Raw genomic sequence first — 20,164 nt, forward strand, 5'->3', positions numbered from 1 at the left:
ATGGCGAAATCCCGTCTCTACAACAAAGAGATACAAAAACTAACCAGGCATGGTGGCATGTGCCTGTAGTCCCAGCTACTTGGGAGGCTGAGGTGGGAGGATCACTTGAGCCCAAGAGGTCAAAGCTGCAGCAAGCTGAGATCAGGCCACTGCACTCCAGCCTGGGAGACAGAGGGAGACCCTGTCTCAAAAAAAAAAAAAAAAAAAAAAAAAAGAAGATTATCAATTTATCTCAATGGGAGCAAAATGTTTTTGTTACTTTAGCGTTCTCTTCTTTGTCCTAATGTCTCCCATGTAGGCCTGTATAGGGCCTCAGATTGGAAGTGGGATTCAAGTAGGAGAGTGCAAGTAGGAGAGAGGAAGGGGTCAGGAGCTCTGCATCAAAGGAGATGGAAGGCTTACATTCACTGGATATTATTTTGAGCCTGCCCTTGTGAACAGAGAATTGATTTGCCCCTCACCCTTCCCTGGGGGAATCTGGTGGCTCCCCTCTGCTATGACCAAAAATCAAATGGGCCAGCAGCCTTCTTCTTTCCTCCTGGCCCCTTCATCAATCCTCCTCAAGGACCTGTCCACCCATCTGAGGCCCTGCTCCACCATACTCATGGTTCTGCTTTACTCTCACCACCGCACCTTCCTCCTCCTGCTTTCTTTCCCACTTGTCCAAGGTTTGGAGGATCCACAAATACGCAACCCAGAAGACTCGAGTGGCTCACACTGAATATCTCCAAGCAAGGGGAGTTTTGTTTTCTGTTTGTTTTTTTGTTTGTTTTTTGAGGCGGAGTCTCGCTCTATCGCCCAGACTGGAGTGCAGTGGCCGGATCTCAGCTCACTGCAAGCTCCGCCTCCCCTGTTCACGCCATTCTCCTGCCTCAGCCTCCCGAGTAGCTGGGACTACAGGCGCCCGCCACCTCGCTCGGCTAGTTTTTTGTATTTCTTAGTAGAGACGGGGTTTCACCGTGTTAGCCAGGATGGTCTTGATCTCCTGACCTCGTGATCCGCCCGACTCGGCCTCCCAAAGTGCTGGGATTACAGGCTTGAGCCACCGCGCCCGGCCACAAGGGGAGTTTTGTTTCCACCGACACTCATTCTCTCCCGTCTGTCAAGGTGACCCCTTTGGGGAAGCCAAGCTTGGTGGTAATTTCAATTAAATGCAGAAAAGCAGTCTATACACACACACACACACACACACACACACACACACACACACACACACACACATATATATATATATATATTTTTTTTTTTTTTTACGAAGGGCAAGACATCAGCCTTTGGGAAAGCTAGGCTTCCTCTTGCAGCACACTTCTCTTCCTCTCCAGCTGGGCTGCACAATTATTGATAACGTTGCCTCTCATGTAATGGCACCAATTTCATTAGGAATCAAATGCTCGGCGTTTCTCACGTACGCTTTTAGTCCTTTTGGCTGCCTCTTTTCCCTCGAAAGACCAAGAATTAAATAGATCAGAGGGTATGGAGAAGACACCCCACCTTGGTCTGGCCCGCCTCCATCCTGGCCCCTGGGCATCTGGGCTCCCGGGGTAACCGGAATCAAACCAGGGCCCGATCCCGGAGGCCCGCGGCATCTCGACGGCTCGGCGGGGCCAGTGAGCGATCGAGGTTTGTTGGCCGCCGCGGAGCTTCCTAAGCCCCGGCCCCCCGCCTCCGCCGACCAAAGGTTTGCCAGTAGGACCCGCCCGGAGACAATAGCTGCCCCCGCGGGCGCGCTGTCGGCTTGTTTGGAAAGCCCAGAGACGCTTCGAGGTAAAAAGGTCAGCCTGGAATCCCGGGTTACCTCGGCTTCCTCTGCCCGCCGTCAGGCCCCCGACCATCCTCGGACTCCCCCAGCCCCCGTCGTCTTCCTCCCTCTCTCGATCTCGGGCTCCTCTTCCCCGCCCCGCACACTGCCCCCAACTAGGCCCTTCGCGGCCACCTCCTTCCTGCCGTCCAGCGCCCAGAGACCAAGGGCTTTCACCTTGAGCCCAGGCGGAAAGGCCTTGCGAAGGCTGGCCAGCTGCGGCCGGACTCAGGCAGCCACTCCTGACGTCCCCGCGGAGTGGCTGGGTGGAGGGGCGCTGGGCTGGAGTGGGAGTGGGGGTATTAAGCTGTGTGCCAATTTGGAGTTTGTCAGCGACCCCCTCTGGGGTCTAAGCCAGGCCTAGCTCTGGGCGGGAGGGAGGGAGTTGAGGGGCAAGGGAAGGGGTAGAGTTCGGGTCGCCTTCCCGCACACTTCCTCCTCTTTTTACACCCTCTTTTTGTCCTCTCCAAACAGATGTTTCTCTTCTTTCCCGTCTTCCTCTCAAGACTCTCTGGGCTGGCCCGGCGCGGGGGCTCACACTTGTAATCCCAGCACTTTGGGAGGCGGAGGCGGGTGGATCACTTGAGCCTCGGAGTTGGAGACCATCCTGGGCGAAATGGCAAAACCCCGTCTCTACAAAAATACAAAAATTAGCCGGGAATGGTGGTGTGCGCCTGTGGTCCCAGCTACTCTGGAGACTGAGGTGGAGAATCGCTTGAACCTGAGAGGCAGAGGTTGCAGTGAACGGAGATTATGCCACTGTACTCCAGTCTGAGCAACAGAGCGAGACCCTGTCTCAAAAAACAAACAGACAGAAAACGAACAACAACATCAACAACAACAAAAAAAAACACAACCCCCCCAAAAAAACACAAACAAACAAAAGAACTGCGCTCCAGCCTGAGCGACAGAGTCAGACCCTGTCTCAAAAATAAATAAATAAATAAATAATAAAAGAAAAAGAAAAATCTCTGGGAATTGCATTCATCCCACAGACTTCTTCCATGCTTTTCTGGATTCTTGCAATAACCAAGGGACTGACAACTGTCAAGCCTGAGTGCCTGGGACCCAATTCTGCTTAGGCTACACCCAGTAAGTCCTTCTCTTTATCCAGCTGAGATCTTAAAGCTAGTTCATTCCAGCCCAACCAGCCAATGGCCACTCTTTCTTCACCTCTTCTCCAGGGTGGACGGAGTATGAGGCCTCCTCTACCCCTGAATGGAGAAACAAAAGCAGGCAGGAAGAAGGGAAAACACAGACTTTATTGAAATGAGGTAGTTGCAGATACAAAGCGAACCCCGGCTCACTTGGGGCTCAGGTTTCCAGAAACTTAGATGGCTCCTCCTCTTTCTCCAAGGTTCAGATAAATCCTTGCAGCTGTTGGGAGCCCTCACTGTGCCTGGCTTTCCCTGGGCTGCCCCCAGGGGTAGGGGTGGAGATGGGGAAGAGGGTCCTGGGTTTTCCAGGAGGCAATAAATAGGGGAGGAGCTAGTGGGGGTGTGCCTGCACCTTCCTGGTTGTGGCTTGCTGGGGGCAGGACTTGCACAGCGTTCCAGAAGTCTCTCAAATACCAAGTTCCAAAACACTTTGGTGACATAGTGATGAGGTCGCTGGTGTGAGGAGGCAGGTCTCAGAAAACAACCTCTGGAGGCTGCATTAGTGCAACGTAAATGTGCCAGGAGAGGGCTAATGGGGTTAGATGGGGGCAGGGGCTTTTTGGTCTGTCACAAGGCAGCTGGTGCTATTGTAAGGTCTGTGGTGACTGGATTAAGCACTGATAATAATATGGCTGCACCCAAACACCTCCCACACAAGAAAATGTAAGGTTCTGTCTCAAGCCTAGAATGGGGGAATTAGGGTAAGAGTGCGTGAGGAGACTCCTCAAAGCTTGAAGGCACTGAACTGAATAAACAGAAGTTGGAAGGGAAAGGAGAATGAATCCAGGAGGATGAGGCTGGCCCCCACCCCCACCTCATGTTGACACTGAGTTGATCCCCAGATCAAAGGCAGAAGCCCTTCCCTCTACCTTTGACAGGTTCCATGCCTCCCAGGCCTCTGGTCCTGTAGGGCCCCCAGTCACCCAGGTCTGAGAAAAATGTTTCCCCATCCCCCCTCCTACCCCCAGGCAGCTCTAAACTGGCATTTCAGCCCTAGAGAGGATCCCCAGCCCAGTGAAGCCCAGGCCTGGGGTTGGGGAGAGCCTGGGATAGGGCTGGACTGGGGCGCTCCAGTGCCTGGAAGCCCCATTGGTGGCTAGGTTCAGTTCAGGAGGTGACAGAGCTGGGTGAGGCTTCTGGGGAGGTGCATGTTGACTGGTCTGAGGCATCTCCAGCCGCCTCCTTGGGGCAGCCTGGTGGGGTTGGGGGCACCCGACCTCCCTCTCGCTCGCGCTTCTTCTGCTTCATTCGTCGGTTCTGGAACCAAATCTTGACCTGCGTTTCATTGAGCTCCAGGGTGGCTGCGATCTCCACCCTCCGGGCCCGGCTCAGGTACTTGTTGAAATGGAACTCCTTTTCCAGTTCCGTCAGCTGCCTTGTGGTGAAGTTGGTGCGGAGGCCACTGGGCGAGCCCAGGCCGGGCTCTGACACCTTCGCTAGGGGCGGGGCAGGGAGAAAGTCCAGGTCAATTCTCTCACCTCTTTCTCCTTCCCCTTCCCTCCTCCGGGGGCTGGCTCTGGATCTCCATTCACCATTCTGCCGAAGTACAGTTGTCAAAGTTCCCAGGGACCCAGGTACCCCCATGGTGATCATCAAGTCCGGAGCAGCCTTCCCATACTTCCATCCCCCGATGCACACCAGGTCCTGGGCCTGTGCTGGGTGCACAGATCAGGAAGTGGGGTGTGTATGGAAACTTACTCCTGGGGTGACTGGTTACACACTGGGTGAGGAGACCTCACCTGACCTGAGACATGGGTTGTGCTCTTACCTGTGTCTACCAGAGCCACTGAAAGAGAAGAACCCAGCCCAGGCCCAGGACATGTCACTGCAGGGGAAGCAGAGATACTTTGGGCCCCAGAGAAGGGGTGGCCACATCTGAGCCCTACCTGTCTTGGGTGGGTTTCTCTTAACCTTCATCCAGTCGAAGGTCCGGGCCGTGGGAGTGTTAGGTTCTGAAGGGCAGGGCGCTTCCTTGTCCTCCGAGAGGAGATCAGCATAGGCCGGTGCAAAGCTCGCGGTCTGCTCGTTCCCATAAGGGGGATGCTGCGGGGGATACGGCCCCGGACCGGCTCCACCTGCTCCGTAGCCATCGGACAAGCCCCCTAGCTGGGCCCCGTAGCTGGAGGGATGAAAATAACCTCCATCTCCTTCTGATTGACCCAGAGGGTAGTACTGAGAAGGCCCATAGCTGGGGCTGCAGGCGGCTGGGGCATACCCGGAGGGCGCGGAGCTGGGGAAGGGTACCCCCAGGGCCGAAGGCGGCTGCTGGGCCGGATAGCCGGAGTTCTGCTGAAACGCGGGGCTGGACAGCCCCCCACCGTAGCGGCCCTCGCTTGCATAGCTGTCAACCGCCTGAGTCGAGCTTGGGTGAAAGGAGGTTGGGGCGCTGTGGGCGCTGTGGGCGCTGTAGACGCTGGGTCCCCGGTTACAGAGTGGGTACTCTAAGAAGGAGTTCATCCTATTATAGTCCATGCGTCAAGGCCTCAGGAGGGTCGGCCCGTTTGGGGGAGACACCCTCTTGCCCTACAACCTTTCGGCAGTATGTCACAGCGCTGGGGCTCGAATCCATGGCCTGGCCTGCTCGCCTGGGCCAGCGCTTCCCTAGGAAGGGGGTAGGGAGTGGGGGTGAGGGGGCACATGTGATCTCTCCCAGGCCAATGGGCTAAGCGGGCCAGAGTTTGGCAGCCCCAGCGCCCATCCATCACCCCCCAAGCATTAGCATGACAAAGACACTTCAATCACCCGCAGCCCATCCATCTGAGAGCGACATGGAAGCGTCAAAAACATCTTTCTTCAAAGACTTTTGGAAAGAAGGGACCAGAGGGAGGGGGGAAAAGTTAGGAGAATATTCAAGACTTTCCTTCCCTCCCAACCCCCAAGGCCTTCAATAGGCTCCTGGGTTATTAGATTGGGACAAATTCAAGCCAGCTGCCCCTCACTCTTCCTACCCCTCAAAGAAACCTTCCCCCCAAGTCTGTGGACCTGGAGGTGGGGAATCCAGCTTCCTTACTTTGCCCAGAACTCCCGAACCATGTTCCTTTCTTCCAATTTGTCTTAGGGTGATGGGCTAGGACAGCCGGGTGAGGTATGTTATCTTAGGCCAAATGGATGACTGTGTGGTAGGGCGGTTGGGGGAGGTGGTGCAAAAACACCTAAGGGTGTGGGGCAGGATCTGGAATCTAGAGGAAGAATTCATGAAGCCAGGGGTGGGAAAATGGCATTTCAGGGAGCAAGGCAGGACTACAGAAATGTGGAGAAAAGGATGGAAAATGCCCCATCTTCCCTCTCTCTCGCTTTGCATAAACGTTCTGTCCTCATTCACACATCCATTTCTCTCCCTCAACCTCTCTTTATATTCTCTCTGTCTCAATCCATCTCTCTGTTCGTCCATCTTTCTCCATATTTATATTCGTTCCCTACCTATCCATCAACTCATCTCTCTAGATGTATTTATCCTCTCTCTAGCCATCCATAGCTGTAGCTAGCTCACTCACTCAGACTTAAATAACTCCCTATATCTCTCTAGAGAGCCACAATAAGCACAGCCAGGTGATGCTTACAGGGAGGTGAAGAGGAGGGGAATTTTTTATTCTCTTCTTGAAGTGTTTAAAACTAGTGGAGACCTGCAATCTCCTGGTTCCCTCCTACCTGTCTCCCCTTCACCACCCTCCATCTCCTTCCAAAAAAAAAAATTCCAAACCTCAGATGCATAAATTTAATACCAGTTAAATCTTAAAGATTACTCCAGATTTCAGTGATTTTTCTAGAATTGATAAAGGGAGTTTGGTTAGAGAGTGGGAGAATCAGGGTGGCAGCCCCGAGGCTCTGAATTCTAAGACTCCGGAGTGAGAAGTGGCATCTCGCCCCTTTTTGTTCTGTGTGGCTGTTGTGGAGGAACACGGGATGTGTCTTCTTCACTTTCTCAGACTCCAAACCCAGATGGGACTAGAAGAGAAGCCCTTAGGTAGGGCCCATTGATTCTCCTCCTCCAGGCAACTCGAGGGCAAGAGCTTGGCGCAATCCAACACCCACGCTCATTTGTAACCTGTCAGGGTGTCTGCCTGGTCAGAGGCCTGGGGCTGAAGCTAGGGCAAGTCCAGGAGGGCAAGAGTTCAGGGAGTGATCTCTGTAAACAATGAAGCTCAGGAGAGGAAAGGGAAGCAGGTGGGACAGGTTTAGGGAGGACCCTCAAAACTTCTCAGGTTTCCACACTCCAAAAAGGGCAGGATGAATATTCCTTCCTCTGCAAGGGACCCCAAAGTTGTCCCTCTCAGTCTGTGTCTTGCCCCTCCATCTTTGTCTCCCATTCCCTCTTGTTTTGCTTGACCTTGCCATAGCTGCCTCTCGTGCTTTCTGCTCTATATACCACTACCATCACACTGCCTTTCTCTTCTCTAATAATTGTGGGCCTAGCCCAACTCTGTTTTTTTCGGGGAGAGGGTTTTGTTTTTTTGAGATGAGGTCTCACTCTGTCATCTAGATTGGAGTGCAGTGGCGTGATCTCGGCTTACTGCAACCTCTGCCTCCCAGGTTCAAGCAATCCTCTCACCTCAGCCTCCCGAGTAGCTGGGACCACAGTCATGTACCACGGGGCCTGGCTAATTTGTGTGTGTGTGTGTTTTTAGTAGAGACAGGGTTTCGCCATGTTGGCCAGGCTGGTCTTGAACCCCTGGCCTCAATGATCTGCCTGCTTCGGCCTCCCAAAGTGCTAGGATTGCAGGCCTAAGCTGCCGCACCTGGCCATCACCCGCATCTCTGAAAGAGCTCAAAGCATTTCACAGAACCCCTGTCTCCTTTCCCTGATCATGTGTACTCTGCTTCAGACCCTGCTTCAAGCTGAGGGGGAGGGGGACCAGCTGGTAACTTCTTTAAGAGATGCAATGGGGAAGAGACAGAATGTTCACTTGCCAAGGGAATGAGGGCAGACAAAAGAAAGGAAAATTGAGATGGGAGGAGGTGACCTGCAGAGGAATTGAAGAGAAAGAGATTATTGAGGTGAGAGCAAGCTTATTTCTTTCTATTTTACTTTTTTGGGGAGAAGATTTGCAGATGCTTCATCCTTTCATTTTAACATGTCTTCCACAGACACTAAGAATAACTTGTCTGGAGGAAACTAGGGTTTGTCTTCTAACCCCAAATTTGAACTAGGCCTATGTCTGATCTCGCTGCCCTGCTTCTGAGCGACTTGAGACTTCTTCACCTTCCACCTTTTCCTCATCCCAGGGAGAACCTTCTCACCCCATCCTTTGCCTTCATAATTAAGGGAACAATTTGAGGTCTAAAGGAAGAAGTGAATTTCAAATCAGTTTAATAAAACATCACAAATCTGTCTGGGAATTGAGGAATGCATTCCCTCTATAACAGCTGAAGTCAAAGACTGAGGCAAAAGTGCCCTAAGTTGGCTGGGCACAATGGCTTGCACATTTAATCCCAGCATTTTGGAAGGCCAAGGTGAGAGGATCACTTGAGCCCAGGACTTCGAGACCAGCCTGGTCAAGATGGTGAGACCACATCTCTACAAAAATAAAGAAATTTAAAAATTAGCTGGGTGTGGTGGTGCCCCCACGAAGTCCCAGCTGCTCGGAAGGGAAGATTGCTTGAGCCCCGGAGTTCAAGGCTGCAGCGAGCTATGACCACACCACTGCACTCTAGCCTGGGTGACAGAGACCCTGTCTCTATTTAAAAAAAGAAAAAAAAAAAGTGCCTCAAGTTATACTGTCAGTTGCAGTTATTGCCTCAGCTTTCCAAATTCACTATGCTTCCCAATTCATCCCTGAGTCATGCCACCTTCTCTTGGGTTAGCAGGGACATTAAAACTTCCCCAAATTCCTACTGGTTCTCACAGTCCCAGCAGAAAGGACTGGGAGAACCAAGCGACTTTGATCCCTAGGTTCCCAATCTCCTCCTCCTCCCTAAAAGAAGCTTCGCTGACTGGAATAACTTATGACCCATAGGATTTTTGGTTGACCAAATTAAACTCACCAGAGAGTGTCTGGGTGGACCGAACACCAAACGAAATAAAGTTGATGTCCTAGTTTGTATGATCTGCTTGTGCATAAAAGAGAGTAAGGAGAACATAGACATGTTTGGAACTGAAGTTATCTTTGACAGTTTTCACTCCTTATCACACTGAGAATGCAGGCAAGGAAACCATTCTAACCAGAATGGGGATATATTAGAAGTTTAACCTTAGATTTTGGTCCTTTCTGTGGAGGAAGCTGCTTCAGCTGGGGGCTTGGCAGGAGCAATCTAAATTCTTTCATTAGATCTTAAATGTCTCTATCTGCTCTCTCCAGCCCGAATCTTGGGAGGCCAAACCCAAGATCAAAGGTTGGGACTAGGCCGGCGCGGTGGCTCACGCCTGTAATCCCAGCACTTTGGGAGGCCAAGGCGGGTGGATCAACTGAGGTCGGGAGTTCAAGACCAGCCTGACCAACATGGTGAAACCCCATCTCTACTAAAAAATACAAAAATTAGCCGGGCATGGTGGCAGGCACTTGTAATCCCAGCTACTCAAGAGGCTGAGGCAGGAGAATCGCTTGAACCCAGGAGGCGGAGGTTGCAGTGAGCTGAGATCGCACCATTGCACACCAGCCTGGGTGACAGAGTGAGACTCCGTCTCAAATTTAAAAAAAAAAAAAAAAAAAGGTTGGGGCTTAGGAGGTAAAAGAATATTCATAATTTTTTTCCTTCTTTCTTTTTTTTTCCCAGGCAGAGTTTCGCTCTGTTACCCAGGCTAGAGTGCAATGGTGCAATCACGGCTCCCTCAGCTTTGACCTCCTGCGCTCAAGCGATCCTCCCACCTCAGCCTCCTGAGTAGGTAGGACTACAAGCATGCACCACCACAAGTTTTTCACTATGAGATGATTTGTTTTTGTTGCTGTCAGGGAAAGGACGTTTCTTTTAATTCAAGCTAATTAAACTGTCATAAATCTGGTTGAGAACCTTAGACTGTAGGCAGTACATATTGTAATGGGATTAGTGCTAGCTGTGGGGCCAGAATAGTTGGGTTCAAGTCCTTGCTTGGCCATCTTTTTTTTTTTTTTTTTTTTTGATACAGGGTCTCACTTTGTCACCCAGGCTGGAGTGCAGAGATGCAATCTCGGCTCACTGCAACCTCTGCCTCCCAGGCCCAAGCAATCCTCCCACCTCAACCTCCCAAGTAGCTGGGATCAAAGGTGTATGCCAACATACCCAGCTAATTTTTTGTATTTTAGGTAGAGATGGGGTTTTGCCATGTGGCACAGGCTGGTCTCGAACTCCCGAGCTTGGGCAATTCACCCACCTCAGCCTCCCAAAGTGTGGGATTACAGGCGTGAGTCACTGTGCCTGGCCTTTGCTTGGCCATTTCTTAGCATTGTGACACTAGACAAGTTTCTTGATTTCTATGAGTCTCAGCCTCGGAGAAAAAGAATGGGTTTAATACTACTTATCTTGCTGCCTTGTTAGTAGGATTAAAGCAAACAAGAAAATACAAACCATAGGGAACTCTCTAAATGTATGATATCAACTTTATTTTTATTTATTTATTTATTTATTTATTTATTTATTTATTTATTTTTGAGACGGAGTCTTGCTCTGTCACCCAAGATGGAGTGCTGTGGCTGGATCTCAGCTCAATGCAAGCTCCGCCTCCCGGGTGCACGCCATTCTCCTGCCTCAGCCTCCCAAGTAGCTGGGACTACAGGCACCGCCACCTCGCCCGGCTAGTTTTTTGTATTTTTTAGTAGAGACAGGGTTTCACCGCGTTAGCCAGGATGGTCTCGATCTCCTGACCTCGTGATCCGCCCGTCTCGGCCTCCCAAAGTGCTGGGATTATAGGCTTGAGCCACCGCGCCCGGGCGATATCAACTTTAAATCACATTCTGAAATTATATGAGTCAGTCTGCTTTTAATATAACTAGCATAGGCCGGGCGCAGTGGCTCACGCCTGTAATCCCAGCACTTTGGGAGGCCGAGGTGGACGGATCACGAGATCAGGAGATCGAGACCATCCTGGCTAACCGGTGAAACCCCATCTCTACCAAAAACAAAAAATTAGCTGGGCGTTGTGGCAGGCGCCTGTAGTCCCAGCTACTTGGCAGGAGAATGGAGTGAACCTGGGAGGCGGAGGTTGCAGTGAGTCAAGATCGACATCGCACCACTGCACTCCAGCCTGGGCGACAGATAGAGGCTCTGTCTCAAAAAAAAAAAAAAAAAAAAAGTAAAAAAAAAAAAAAAATATATATATATATATATAACTAGCATATTAAAATATGGAAATACGTAGGATAGTTGCGGTGGCTCACGCCTGTAATCCCAGCACTTTGGGAGGCGGAGGCAGGCAGATCACCAGAGCTCAGGGATTCAAGACCAGCCTGGCCAACATGGTTAAATCCTGTCTCTACTAAAAACACAAAAATTAGCCGGGCGTGGTGGCACACACCTGTGGTCTCAGTTACTTGGGAGGCTGAGGTAGAATTGCTTGAACCTGGGAGGCGGAGGCTGCAGTGAGCTGAGATCACGCCATTGCACTCCAGTCTGGGTGACAGAGTGAGAATCTGTCTCAAAAAATAGATAGATAGATAGATAGATAGATAGATAGATAGATAGATAGATAGATGTGATAGGAGAATAGAATTTAGGCTATATTTTCATGTAACAAAGCATCATATATTATACAATATAATATGTACTTTATCATATGCAAATTTCATTGAGAAGATTGGCTCTGTTTAGGCAAACGATTTTGTTTCTTGAAAACCAAAGCCTAGTATTTTATACCTATAAAGAATCCAAATTATTAAAATTGCAACAGAAAGGTTTGTGGTTGGATATTAGAAAGAACTTCTTGATTTTCCAAATATTGGGGAAAAGTTTTCTAGGGAGGATGTTGCCTCTTCTTCCTTAAGGGATTTAGCTTGGAAACTGTCCGTCCTAGAGGGGACCTGACTTCTGGAATCTAGACAGATCAACAAGATGTAAGCTTCCGTCTGGAGCCAATAACTGGGGGCATGATTAAATAATGATTGGGATCTTTCTAAAAGGAAAGGTTAGAGTGACATGAAGAATTAAAATAATTTTCTACTTAATCGAGTGTATCTAAATGCAATAGTTTTTTTGGCCAAAATATCTGCTTTGGAAATCTTAGCCAATTACTGATCAAGCTGAATTTGGGTCTGAATGACTGTACAGATTGTGATTTTTCTGCAGTTGTTTCGAGGGAGAGAAAGTTTTAAGAGGGCTCCTTTACTATTCATTCTCTCCTCTGAAGAGGAAGATCTCTTTCCGGCACTAAGTATCTACCTTACCCCTGAGTGTAGACAGAGGGATGGCTGGGAGGAGAGAAGAGGGATAGGCAGAGCTGGGGTGGAGAGGTCAGTGGAGGATCTGGGCTATAATTAGCCTCAGCAGGCAGAGGATGAAGTGGGGCCCTACAGGCCATCTTCTGCAAAGTGAGGACTGAGAGCACATCCCAAGAAGATCTGCAGTGGGGCCAGCAAGTGCTTGTCAGAGACTTGGGTGAAAGATGGGTAGGTGAATTCAGCAGTGCTCTTTAGGGAGTCTCAGAAATTGTGCCTATGCTCTGATGCCCCAACAACAAGATTAAACATAACTGAAAGGGACTGTTAAAGTCTAGAACATCGTGTCAAAAAAGAAGTTTGGTGGCTCTTTTTATATGAAATGGCCTACTTAAAAAAACAAACAAACAAACAAAAACCAAAAAACAAAGAGTAAACATGACCAAATGTTGGGGGAAGTGGCAGAGGATGAAAGTCAGAGGAAAACTTGGCTAGGATACTTTTTAATACTCATATTTATTGAATACCGGGCACCTGGCAGACAACACCGCACCCAATTACCTGCTTGTTGAAAAGATTTCACTCTCTACTCATTTAAATAAAGATAAATGCATGATTATTGCTGTAAAGATACTAATTAAAATTTATTGACCAGGCACAGTGGCTCACGCCTGTAATCCTAGCACTTTGGGAGGCTGAGGCAGGAGGATCACTTGAGCCAGGAGTTCAAGACCAACCTGGGCAACACAGTGCGATATCGTCTCCACAGAATATTTTTAAATTAGCCATAAAAAATAAATAAATAAAATAAATAAATAAAAGGCCAGAGGAGGTGGCTCATGCCTGTAAATCCCAGCACTTTGGGAGGCCGAGGCGGGCGGATCACTTGAGGTCAGGAGTTCAATGCCAGCCTGGCCAACATGGTGAAACCCCATCTCTACTAAAAATATAAAAATTAGCCAGGTGTGGTGGCAGGTGCCTGTAGTCCCAGCTACTTGGGAGGCTGAGATAGGAGAATCGCTTGAACCCAGAAGGTGGAGGTTGCAGTGAGCCGAGATCCTGCCACTGCACTTCAGCCTGGGTGACAGAGTAAGACTCTGTCTCAAAAATAAATAAATAGCCAGCCCGGCGCGGTAGCTCATGCCTGTAATCCCAGCACTTTGGAGGGCCGAGGCAGGCAGATCACCTGAGGTCAGGAGTTTGAGGCCAGCCTGGCCAACATAGCGAAACCCTGTATCTTTACCAAAACTACAAAAATTAGCCGGGCATGGTGGCAGGTGCCTGTAATCCAAGCTACTCAGGAAGGTGAAGCAGGAGAATTGCTTGAACCCAGGAGGCAGAGGTTGAAGCGAGCTGAGATTGCGCCACTGCACTCCAACCTGGGCAACAAGAGTGAGACTCTGTCAAAAAAAAAAAAAAAAAAAAAAAATTAGCCAAACATGGTGGCTCGCACCTGTAGTCCTAGTTACTCAGGTGGCTGAGATGGGAGGACCATGTGAGCCCAGGAAGTTGAGGCTGCAGTGAGCTGTGACTGCACCACTCCACTCCAGCCTGTGTGACAAAGTGAGACCTTATCTCAAAAAATAAAAGAAAATTTGTTAAAATTGCCCCCACCAGATTCATGTGGGGTAGGTCATTGTCGAACACCAAGAATTACTTAAGAGCACAAGACATCAGCCATAATAAACAGTTAATATATTGTTTGTGAAGACTAAATAATATATACTAAAGAATATACATATATATTAATGTAGAGTACATTAGAGGCATTTAATTCTTCCATTTATTTCACAGACAGAGAAACTGAGGTCCAGAAAGGGGAAGAGACTTGCTCAGGCATAAGTTAACTTTTTTTTTTTAATGACTCAGGGTTATCATGATTGCAAGTAATTCCTCAGTCTAATGGTCCTTTGCTTTCACTGTAATATTAATGAGACATGCTTCTTAAAAGAATGATTCACTAAGAGCAGGGCAGACTGACCAGCAGCTTTCCGGGCTGCACTGAAACCTTCCCACTCCAACCACAGCGAATTTATAACCACTCTGTGCTACAGACCACTCACAATTGGTCCTGACCCAAGAGGAACCCTGCCCCAGTCAGGATGGAATGAGTGAGTGCAGCCACTTGGAGCTGCCCTCTAATCTGCCACCACCACTGGGGTCTGCTGCCCTATCTGGGAACCACCCCTCTTCCTCTTACTTCTCCATGGCCAACTGGGAAAACTCAAGCTAAAAAGGATGACCCCAGAGATGAAAGAAGGAAAAGAAGTTAATCTGGAACACAGGGATCCTAAATTGCAATCCTTTATGAATCCCAAATTGCCAGGCATTCCCTTGAATCTGAATTGGGTGGGGAAACTGAAAATGGGAGTCACTTTCTTCTGCAAATGCATTGCCTCTTTGTTCTGTTGTGGTATCATCAGAGATGGTGAGTTTCATAAATTTGGAAAGGAGAGAGCCAGCAACCTTGTGTGTTTCCCGTAAAAAGAGTTTCAGCTCCTCTCCAATAATCAGCCAAAGGCAATACCTTGACTAAGAACTCTCACCCCTAGCATATCCAAAGTACCTGAATCTAAACAGGTACATTGAGCCTTTAGTTGGCTCCCCACTACTTTGGCAGGAAGGAATCAGGACTGATGCAGGCCCAGGCAGGAACAAAGATTCCCTGCCATTTGAGCTACTGGTTTGGGTTAGGAGAATTGGAAGCCAGGGGCCAGGTAAAGTGAGTCAAAAATTCTGAAGCATGGAGGAAGGCAGAAAGCAAGGTGGCACTATGATCTAGCAGTACTTCTCAAATTTTAAGTGTATATAAATCACTTGGGGAGCTGCTAAACTGCAAATTCTGATTCAGTAGGTCTGATTCAGGGGCCTAAGATTCTGTATTTCTAAGTAGCTCACAGGTAGTGCTGATGCTGCTGGTCCATGGAGCAGCCAGGCTCCAGAGAACTGGTGCATCAGATGCCCTTGAGTGCTGCAAACCATGATGGGGGATAGAAATTCTCTCCTGCAGAGCCAACTCTGCATTTTTTTTGGCACTGAGGAAGGGTGCTCCCCTTTTGACCAAAGAAACTGGAAGGTAGGCCATTAGCAAGATCCTTCTGATATTCTTGATCTTTGTAACAACCTGCTATAGCTAGCTGCAAGAGCATTTTTAATTAGACCAAATTATCTAGTTTGACTGTCCATAGAAAGCAAAGCCCCAGCTGAAATATCTGTTCATTTTGCTAGTGTAGAGATGGCTTGTGTGCTATGATATTTAAGATGTTAAACACTGCCTGTGGGCATATTTTATGGAGAAATAAACACGCAGCCCAATGAGATGTATAGCGTTGTTTTAATATATTGTATATTCACTTATTTATGGGGAAAATAAACACACAAGCCAATAAGCTGTGTATTATTACTTTAATATATTGAATTTATTTCATACCTATATGTTTTATGAGGGAAAATAAACTAAGATACACGCTATTATTATAACACATCTAATTGTTCTATATTAATTTATTTATGAGAGAAATAAGTGCAATTTAACATGATGTAAGATTATTTAATGCACGAGATGAAATCTATATTAAGACAGTTTAAGGGATTAAATTCCAGCTAACTAAGATGTGTGTACTTCCCACACTGAGGGACCCATTTAAAACTATGCAAAGGGCCTGTCTAGTCCTCTGTGTCACAACCTATGTTGGCTCCTGGCTTATCCTGACAATTGCTGCCTCTGGGTACCTGGTACTCTAAATCCCGGTCCTGTTGGTCCAGGGGAAAGTCTGGAGGCCCAGGAAATAAACTGCTTTTTGAGAAGGGCAACATCTGCCGGGGAGATAGCCCCGCAGTGTCTGTTTCTGAGCGGGAGAAATATTAAGGAAACCTAAGTAGGATGGATGGCTTTCCGGAGCCCTTTAAATCTCCACCTTCCCATCGATCCTTGCTTCCCGCTTACCAGGTTTACAAGGAACCAGGCAGGCTGTGGTGGGGGATAGACAGGACATGGTGTTGATACGGAAAATGAAGTTGTTGGTCAAGACAGGTGGGTCTGCATTTAGAGAAAGCTCTGGCCTGGCTTCAAATCCCACAGCGAAGGATCAAAAGTCAGACTGGATGAGGCACACCCAGGCCCGCAGACCCGCCGCTCTCCTTCCCTTCCCTTCCCACCCGGACTCTCTTTCCATCTCGCGCTCTCAGCGTCCGTTGAGCTCACTTTAAACATAAAAAAATCAAACAAACAAAAACGAAGGTGGGACTCCCAGGCTCCCCTTCTTCCCTGGCCTCTGGAAAATCCGGCTGGGAGGACGCGGGGGCGGGGGCAGGGGCAGATCCCGGCTGGGCCGGCGCCTCCCGCAAAGGCTGTCATGGCGGCCACAGCCTCTTCCCTCGCCACCTCCCGCCCGCCGCCTGGCTCCAGCGCCATTTTGAGCATCGTCTTTGCTTCCCTGTCTCACTCCCACTCTCCTCGCTCCTCCTTCTCTCCCTGCAGGTCCAGCGCCTGGCGACGCTGCCGGGCCTCCCTGGGCTTCTCGCCCGGCTGCTTCTCGGATGGTCCCCCAAAGCCCAGAAGCCCCAGAGTCCGTGGGTGTCCCGGCAGCGCCACATTTCTCAGCTGGCCTCTTTTCTTGCCCACTTGGAAGCAGTTACCATCCCTGGGTGCGGGGCCCTGCTTCCCGAGAAAATCCCCGACTCCACTCCACTCCTTGGAGAGCCACCTACAACTCCCAAAGAGGCCCGGCTCATGCCCCAGGCCTCTCGTCCCTAGGCTTCTTGAGTTCAGAAAAAGGCCCTATACCGGCTTCGGTCATAAGAAGCAAGAAGTCTAAGGAAGCCCTTGGATTCTTCCCAATTCCAGGAAACTTCTGCCCCCGCCACGACCCCAAAGCCCGTCCCCAGGCTTCCTCTCCTTGCACCCTCCACTGTTCGCTGTATACTTTCTCCCTCCACCTACCCACCTTTATTTCTAAACAGAGGCCCCAGGACCACCCGCTCAGGACCAAAGGCCCTCTGCTGAGGGGCAGGGAGGTGACCGAGCTTCCTGCAAACTCCCGACTCTTGCCAGAGCCGTGGGCGAAGCGGCCATCAATCGGGTCACCTTTGTACCACCCGGACTTCGCCGGCCCAGGAGGCTTTGCTGCCACATAGGCCGCTGAACCGAATCAACTTCGCACAGGTCCTGGAGGGGTGAGGACCGGCCTTGGGGCCGCGGGGAAAAAGGTTAAGTCCCAACACAAACACTCGTTTTCGTATTATAAAGACATTTATTTAATCTATGAAAATAATGTACAATAAATACTTTCCCCTTTTCCTATTATTAAAGAATTTTAATAAATAATCTACAGTCTAAAACATAAAAAAGAGGAAAATAAGTCCCTCTAGTTTTTTTTAAGAAAGTCCTCCTTGAGTTTAATTATTCCTGAGATTTCACTGGAAGGAGTCTACCAAACGGAATTTTTCTGTGTGAATTTTAAAAGATGCCCGAGTGCCCAATATTTTAGAAGAAGAAAGGGAGTGGATTAAACGCTAATTCAGTAATACCTGAATTTTAGCAAAACACGTAAGTCTATGCGACTGGGGGTGGGAGAGGCTCGATTTTTCCAGTAGATGACCAAGGAGCGCGGGGGTTGAAAGGACCGGGAGGAGGAAACGGGTTAGGGAAACTGCAGGTCGATGGCACAGAGCGTGCTGGTGAAGAAGTCCAGCTCTTCCTCGGAAAAGGGGACCAGACTGTCGAGAGAACCCTGTAGGCTAGGGGAGAGGCCTCCGGATAGCTGGAGACAGGAGTCGGCCGCGAAGAAGTTAAGGTCGGGAAGGAAAGGCGAATCCTGGCGCTCCGGGAAAACATCTTCTGGCAATGGTCCCGGCTCCTGCCCGCCCGCCCCGCGCAGCGCGCAGCCAGGGCTCGGCGCGCCCGCGCCCTCTAAGCCACCGGCCAAAGGCCGGGGATCCGCGGCGCTTAAGGCCCCCGGCACCACCTCCGGCGGGTGAGAGCAGGCTTCCCACGCCGCCCGCGAGGCGGAGGGGCCGCCTGGGCTGACCGCGGGCTCCTCGACAGGGTCGCCGGTGTCCTCCAGGGCGCCCGGGCAGGCAGGCTCCCCATCCGGCGGCTCTCGGTGCTGCGTCTGCCGCTTGTGCTTCATGCGCCGGTTCTGGAACCAGACTTTGACCTGCCTTTCGGTGAGATCCAGCAAGGCCGCGATCTCGACGCGGCGTGGCCGGCACAGGTACTTATTAAAGTGGAATTCCTTCTCCAGTTCCAGCAGCTGTGTGTTCGTGTAAGCCGTGCGCAGCCTGCGCGCCCCGCCACCACCAGCCTCTGGCAGTCCCAGGCCATCTGCAGGGAAAACAAGCTGGGCGTCAAAGCGGGCCGTGTACTCAGCCCAACCTTAGTTCGGACTACTCCATCCGCCAAAACCAGTATCACCTCTCCCCTTCCTCGCCACCCCACCCCCGCCCCCACCCCACAGCGGCTCGCTTTCACGGCTTTTGGGTTTTCTTCTCTCCCTCCCTAGTCGACAGCCCCGGCCCTGGTCAGGGCAAAGCATTCAGAGCCGCCCACGGGCCACGCAGGGGGCGGAGAGCGGCTCCCTTCGGCGCCGGAACCTCAGATCCCCCCTCCCAAGTCCTCCCAGTGGACCCCTCAATTCGGAACTTTACAACTCAACCGGAGCGAGGGTCATAAAGATTGTTCTTCACCCCTCTTCCTTCCTAGCTCTGAATTCTTCCTCTTCTCCTAGAGTTGGGGCAGAAAGGACCGAATCTTTTTCTGCTTCTATAGTCTATCCCAGCAACAACATATTCATTCCCCTACACAGATACGGGTGAAAACCTCAATCAAATCATTTTCTTCTAGCAGAAAAAAGGCGTTTCCCCAACCAGCTTTCAAAATCAGCTGTAGGGAGAGAGAGGGAGAAAAAAAAAAGACGCTGGCAGCGGCCAGGCCTGACCCCCAGTGGGATATTCTACTTCCCCATCCCAGGAATGGACGGGGTAAGGAACCCCAACAGGCTTGCCACCTTTTTTTTTTTCAACCTCCTTCCACTGCTTTTTCTCCCCCTCTTCTAGGTGCCCCTCACCCCACCCCCACCACGCTTACCGACCTGCAGGCGATCCGACCCCGGAGGCCGGGACAGCGGAGGCGGCCGGGGAAGGAGACGTGGCGGATTGGCTGGGTTTCTTGGCGGATTTCTTCTCTTTCATCCAAGGGAACTCGGGGGCCGGGGGGGCAGCGGGGAGCGGCGGCGGTGGCGGCGGCAGAGCAGGCCCATCTTCGGCTCGCTTTTGGCTCCTGGGTCTCTGAAGGGTGGAGGCGCCGGGCTGGAGGCTGGGGAAGGTTTGCTCGAAAGGAGGAGGAGGAGGAATTAATGTCGACTCCTTGATTGATGAAGTTTGAAATGTCTCCAAGACAGCGGGGAAGGAAGTCAGACACTCGGCGAGCGATGGCTGGCTGTTTATAAACCCAATCTCCCTCTCAAATTCAAAATTCATGGCTTTCAATGGTGGGGGAGGGGGCTGCTGGGGGGGGCGTCAGGAGGGAGGATCGGAAGGGACCCCCCCTCCTGCCCCCCCAGATTTATGTAATGGAGCGATTTTGGGAGGGGAAATTTCGGTCTCTCTTTTTTTTTTTTTTATTTTGGGCCTTTATAATTGTATATTGCTGATAAATACAAGCGTATGGGGACTCTCTCTATTAAACCCAGGACTCCGGCGAAATTACAGGGAATTCGTGGTCACGGGACCGGCCTCCGCCAATCGCTCGTCTGGGCCTGGTGGAAAACAGAGAGCATTATTTGCTTTAATTGATTCAAAAACACCAGAGGACCATGACCTGGACACCATGAGCCCCCATTCCTACACCAGTGCCTCACACGCTCTCTCCCCAGTGCCTCCCTTTCTCCAGAAAAGCTAGAGAAACCACTTCCTCATCCCTTTCGGAG

General features: G+C 50.4%; 2 protein-coding genes across 2 annotated transcripts; both read right to left on the bottom strand.

Annotated features, from left to right (window-relative positions):
* Positions 1 to 3,042: 3,042 nt before the first annotated feature.
* HOXB1 (homeobox B1) lies at positions 3,043 to 5,533 on the bottom strand. The gene is made up of 2 exons (XM_010359366.2): positions 4,842 to 5,533; positions 3,043 to 4,391 (listed from the first exon to the last, which is right to left on the bottom strand). Exons 1-2 carry the CDS (start codon positions 5,425 to 5,427, stop codon positions 4,063 to 4,065), a joined length of 915 nt encoding a protein of 304 aa, XP_010357668.1. The 5' UTR covers positions 5,428 to 5,533; the 3' UTR covers positions 3,043 to 4,062.
* Positions 5,534 to 17,473: 11,940 nt separating this feature from the next.
* On the bottom strand, positions 17,474 to 19,906 carry HOXB2 (homeobox B2). The gene is made up of 2 exons (XM_010359592.2): positions 19,328 to 19,906; positions 17,474 to 18,561 (listed from the first exon to the last, which is right to left on the bottom strand). The coding sequence occupies exons 1-2, from the start codon at positions 19,713 to 19,715 to the stop codon at positions 17,879 to 17,881; spliced, it is 1,071 nt and encodes a 356-aa protein (XP_010357894.1). The 5' UTR covers positions 19,716 to 19,906; the 3' UTR covers positions 17,474 to 17,878.
* Positions 19,907 to 20,164: the final 258 nt, after the last annotated feature.

This window comes from Rhinopithecus roxellana, chromosome 19 (genome assembly GCF_007565055.1).
Source record: "Rhinopithecus roxellana isolate Shanxi Qingling chromosome 19, ASM756505v1, whole genome shotgun sequence".
Classification (NCBI taxonomy): domain Eukaryota; kingdom Metazoa; phylum Chordata; class Mammalia; order Primates; family Cercopithecidae; genus Rhinopithecus; species Rhinopithecus roxellana.

Excerpts from the sequence above, each read along its gene's own strand:
- HOXB1 (XM_010359366.2), bottom strand. The coding sequence starts at position 5,427 with ATGGACTATAATAGGATGAACTCCTTCTTAGAGTACCCACTCTGTAAC. Across the intron at positions 4,392-4,841 it reads GAGAAACCCACCCAAGACAG|CGAAGGTGTCAGAGCCCGGC; the intron begins GTAGGGCTCAGA and ends CCCCGCCCCTAG.
- HOXB2 (XM_010359592.2), bottom strand. The coding sequence starts at position 19,715 with ATGAATTTTGAATTTGAGAGGGAGATTGGGTTTATAAACAGCCAGCCA. Across the intron at positions 18,562-19,327 it reads CGGGGTCGGATCGCCTGCAG|ATGGCCTGGGACTGCCAGAG; the intron begins GTCGGTAAGCGT and ends TTTTCCCTGCAG.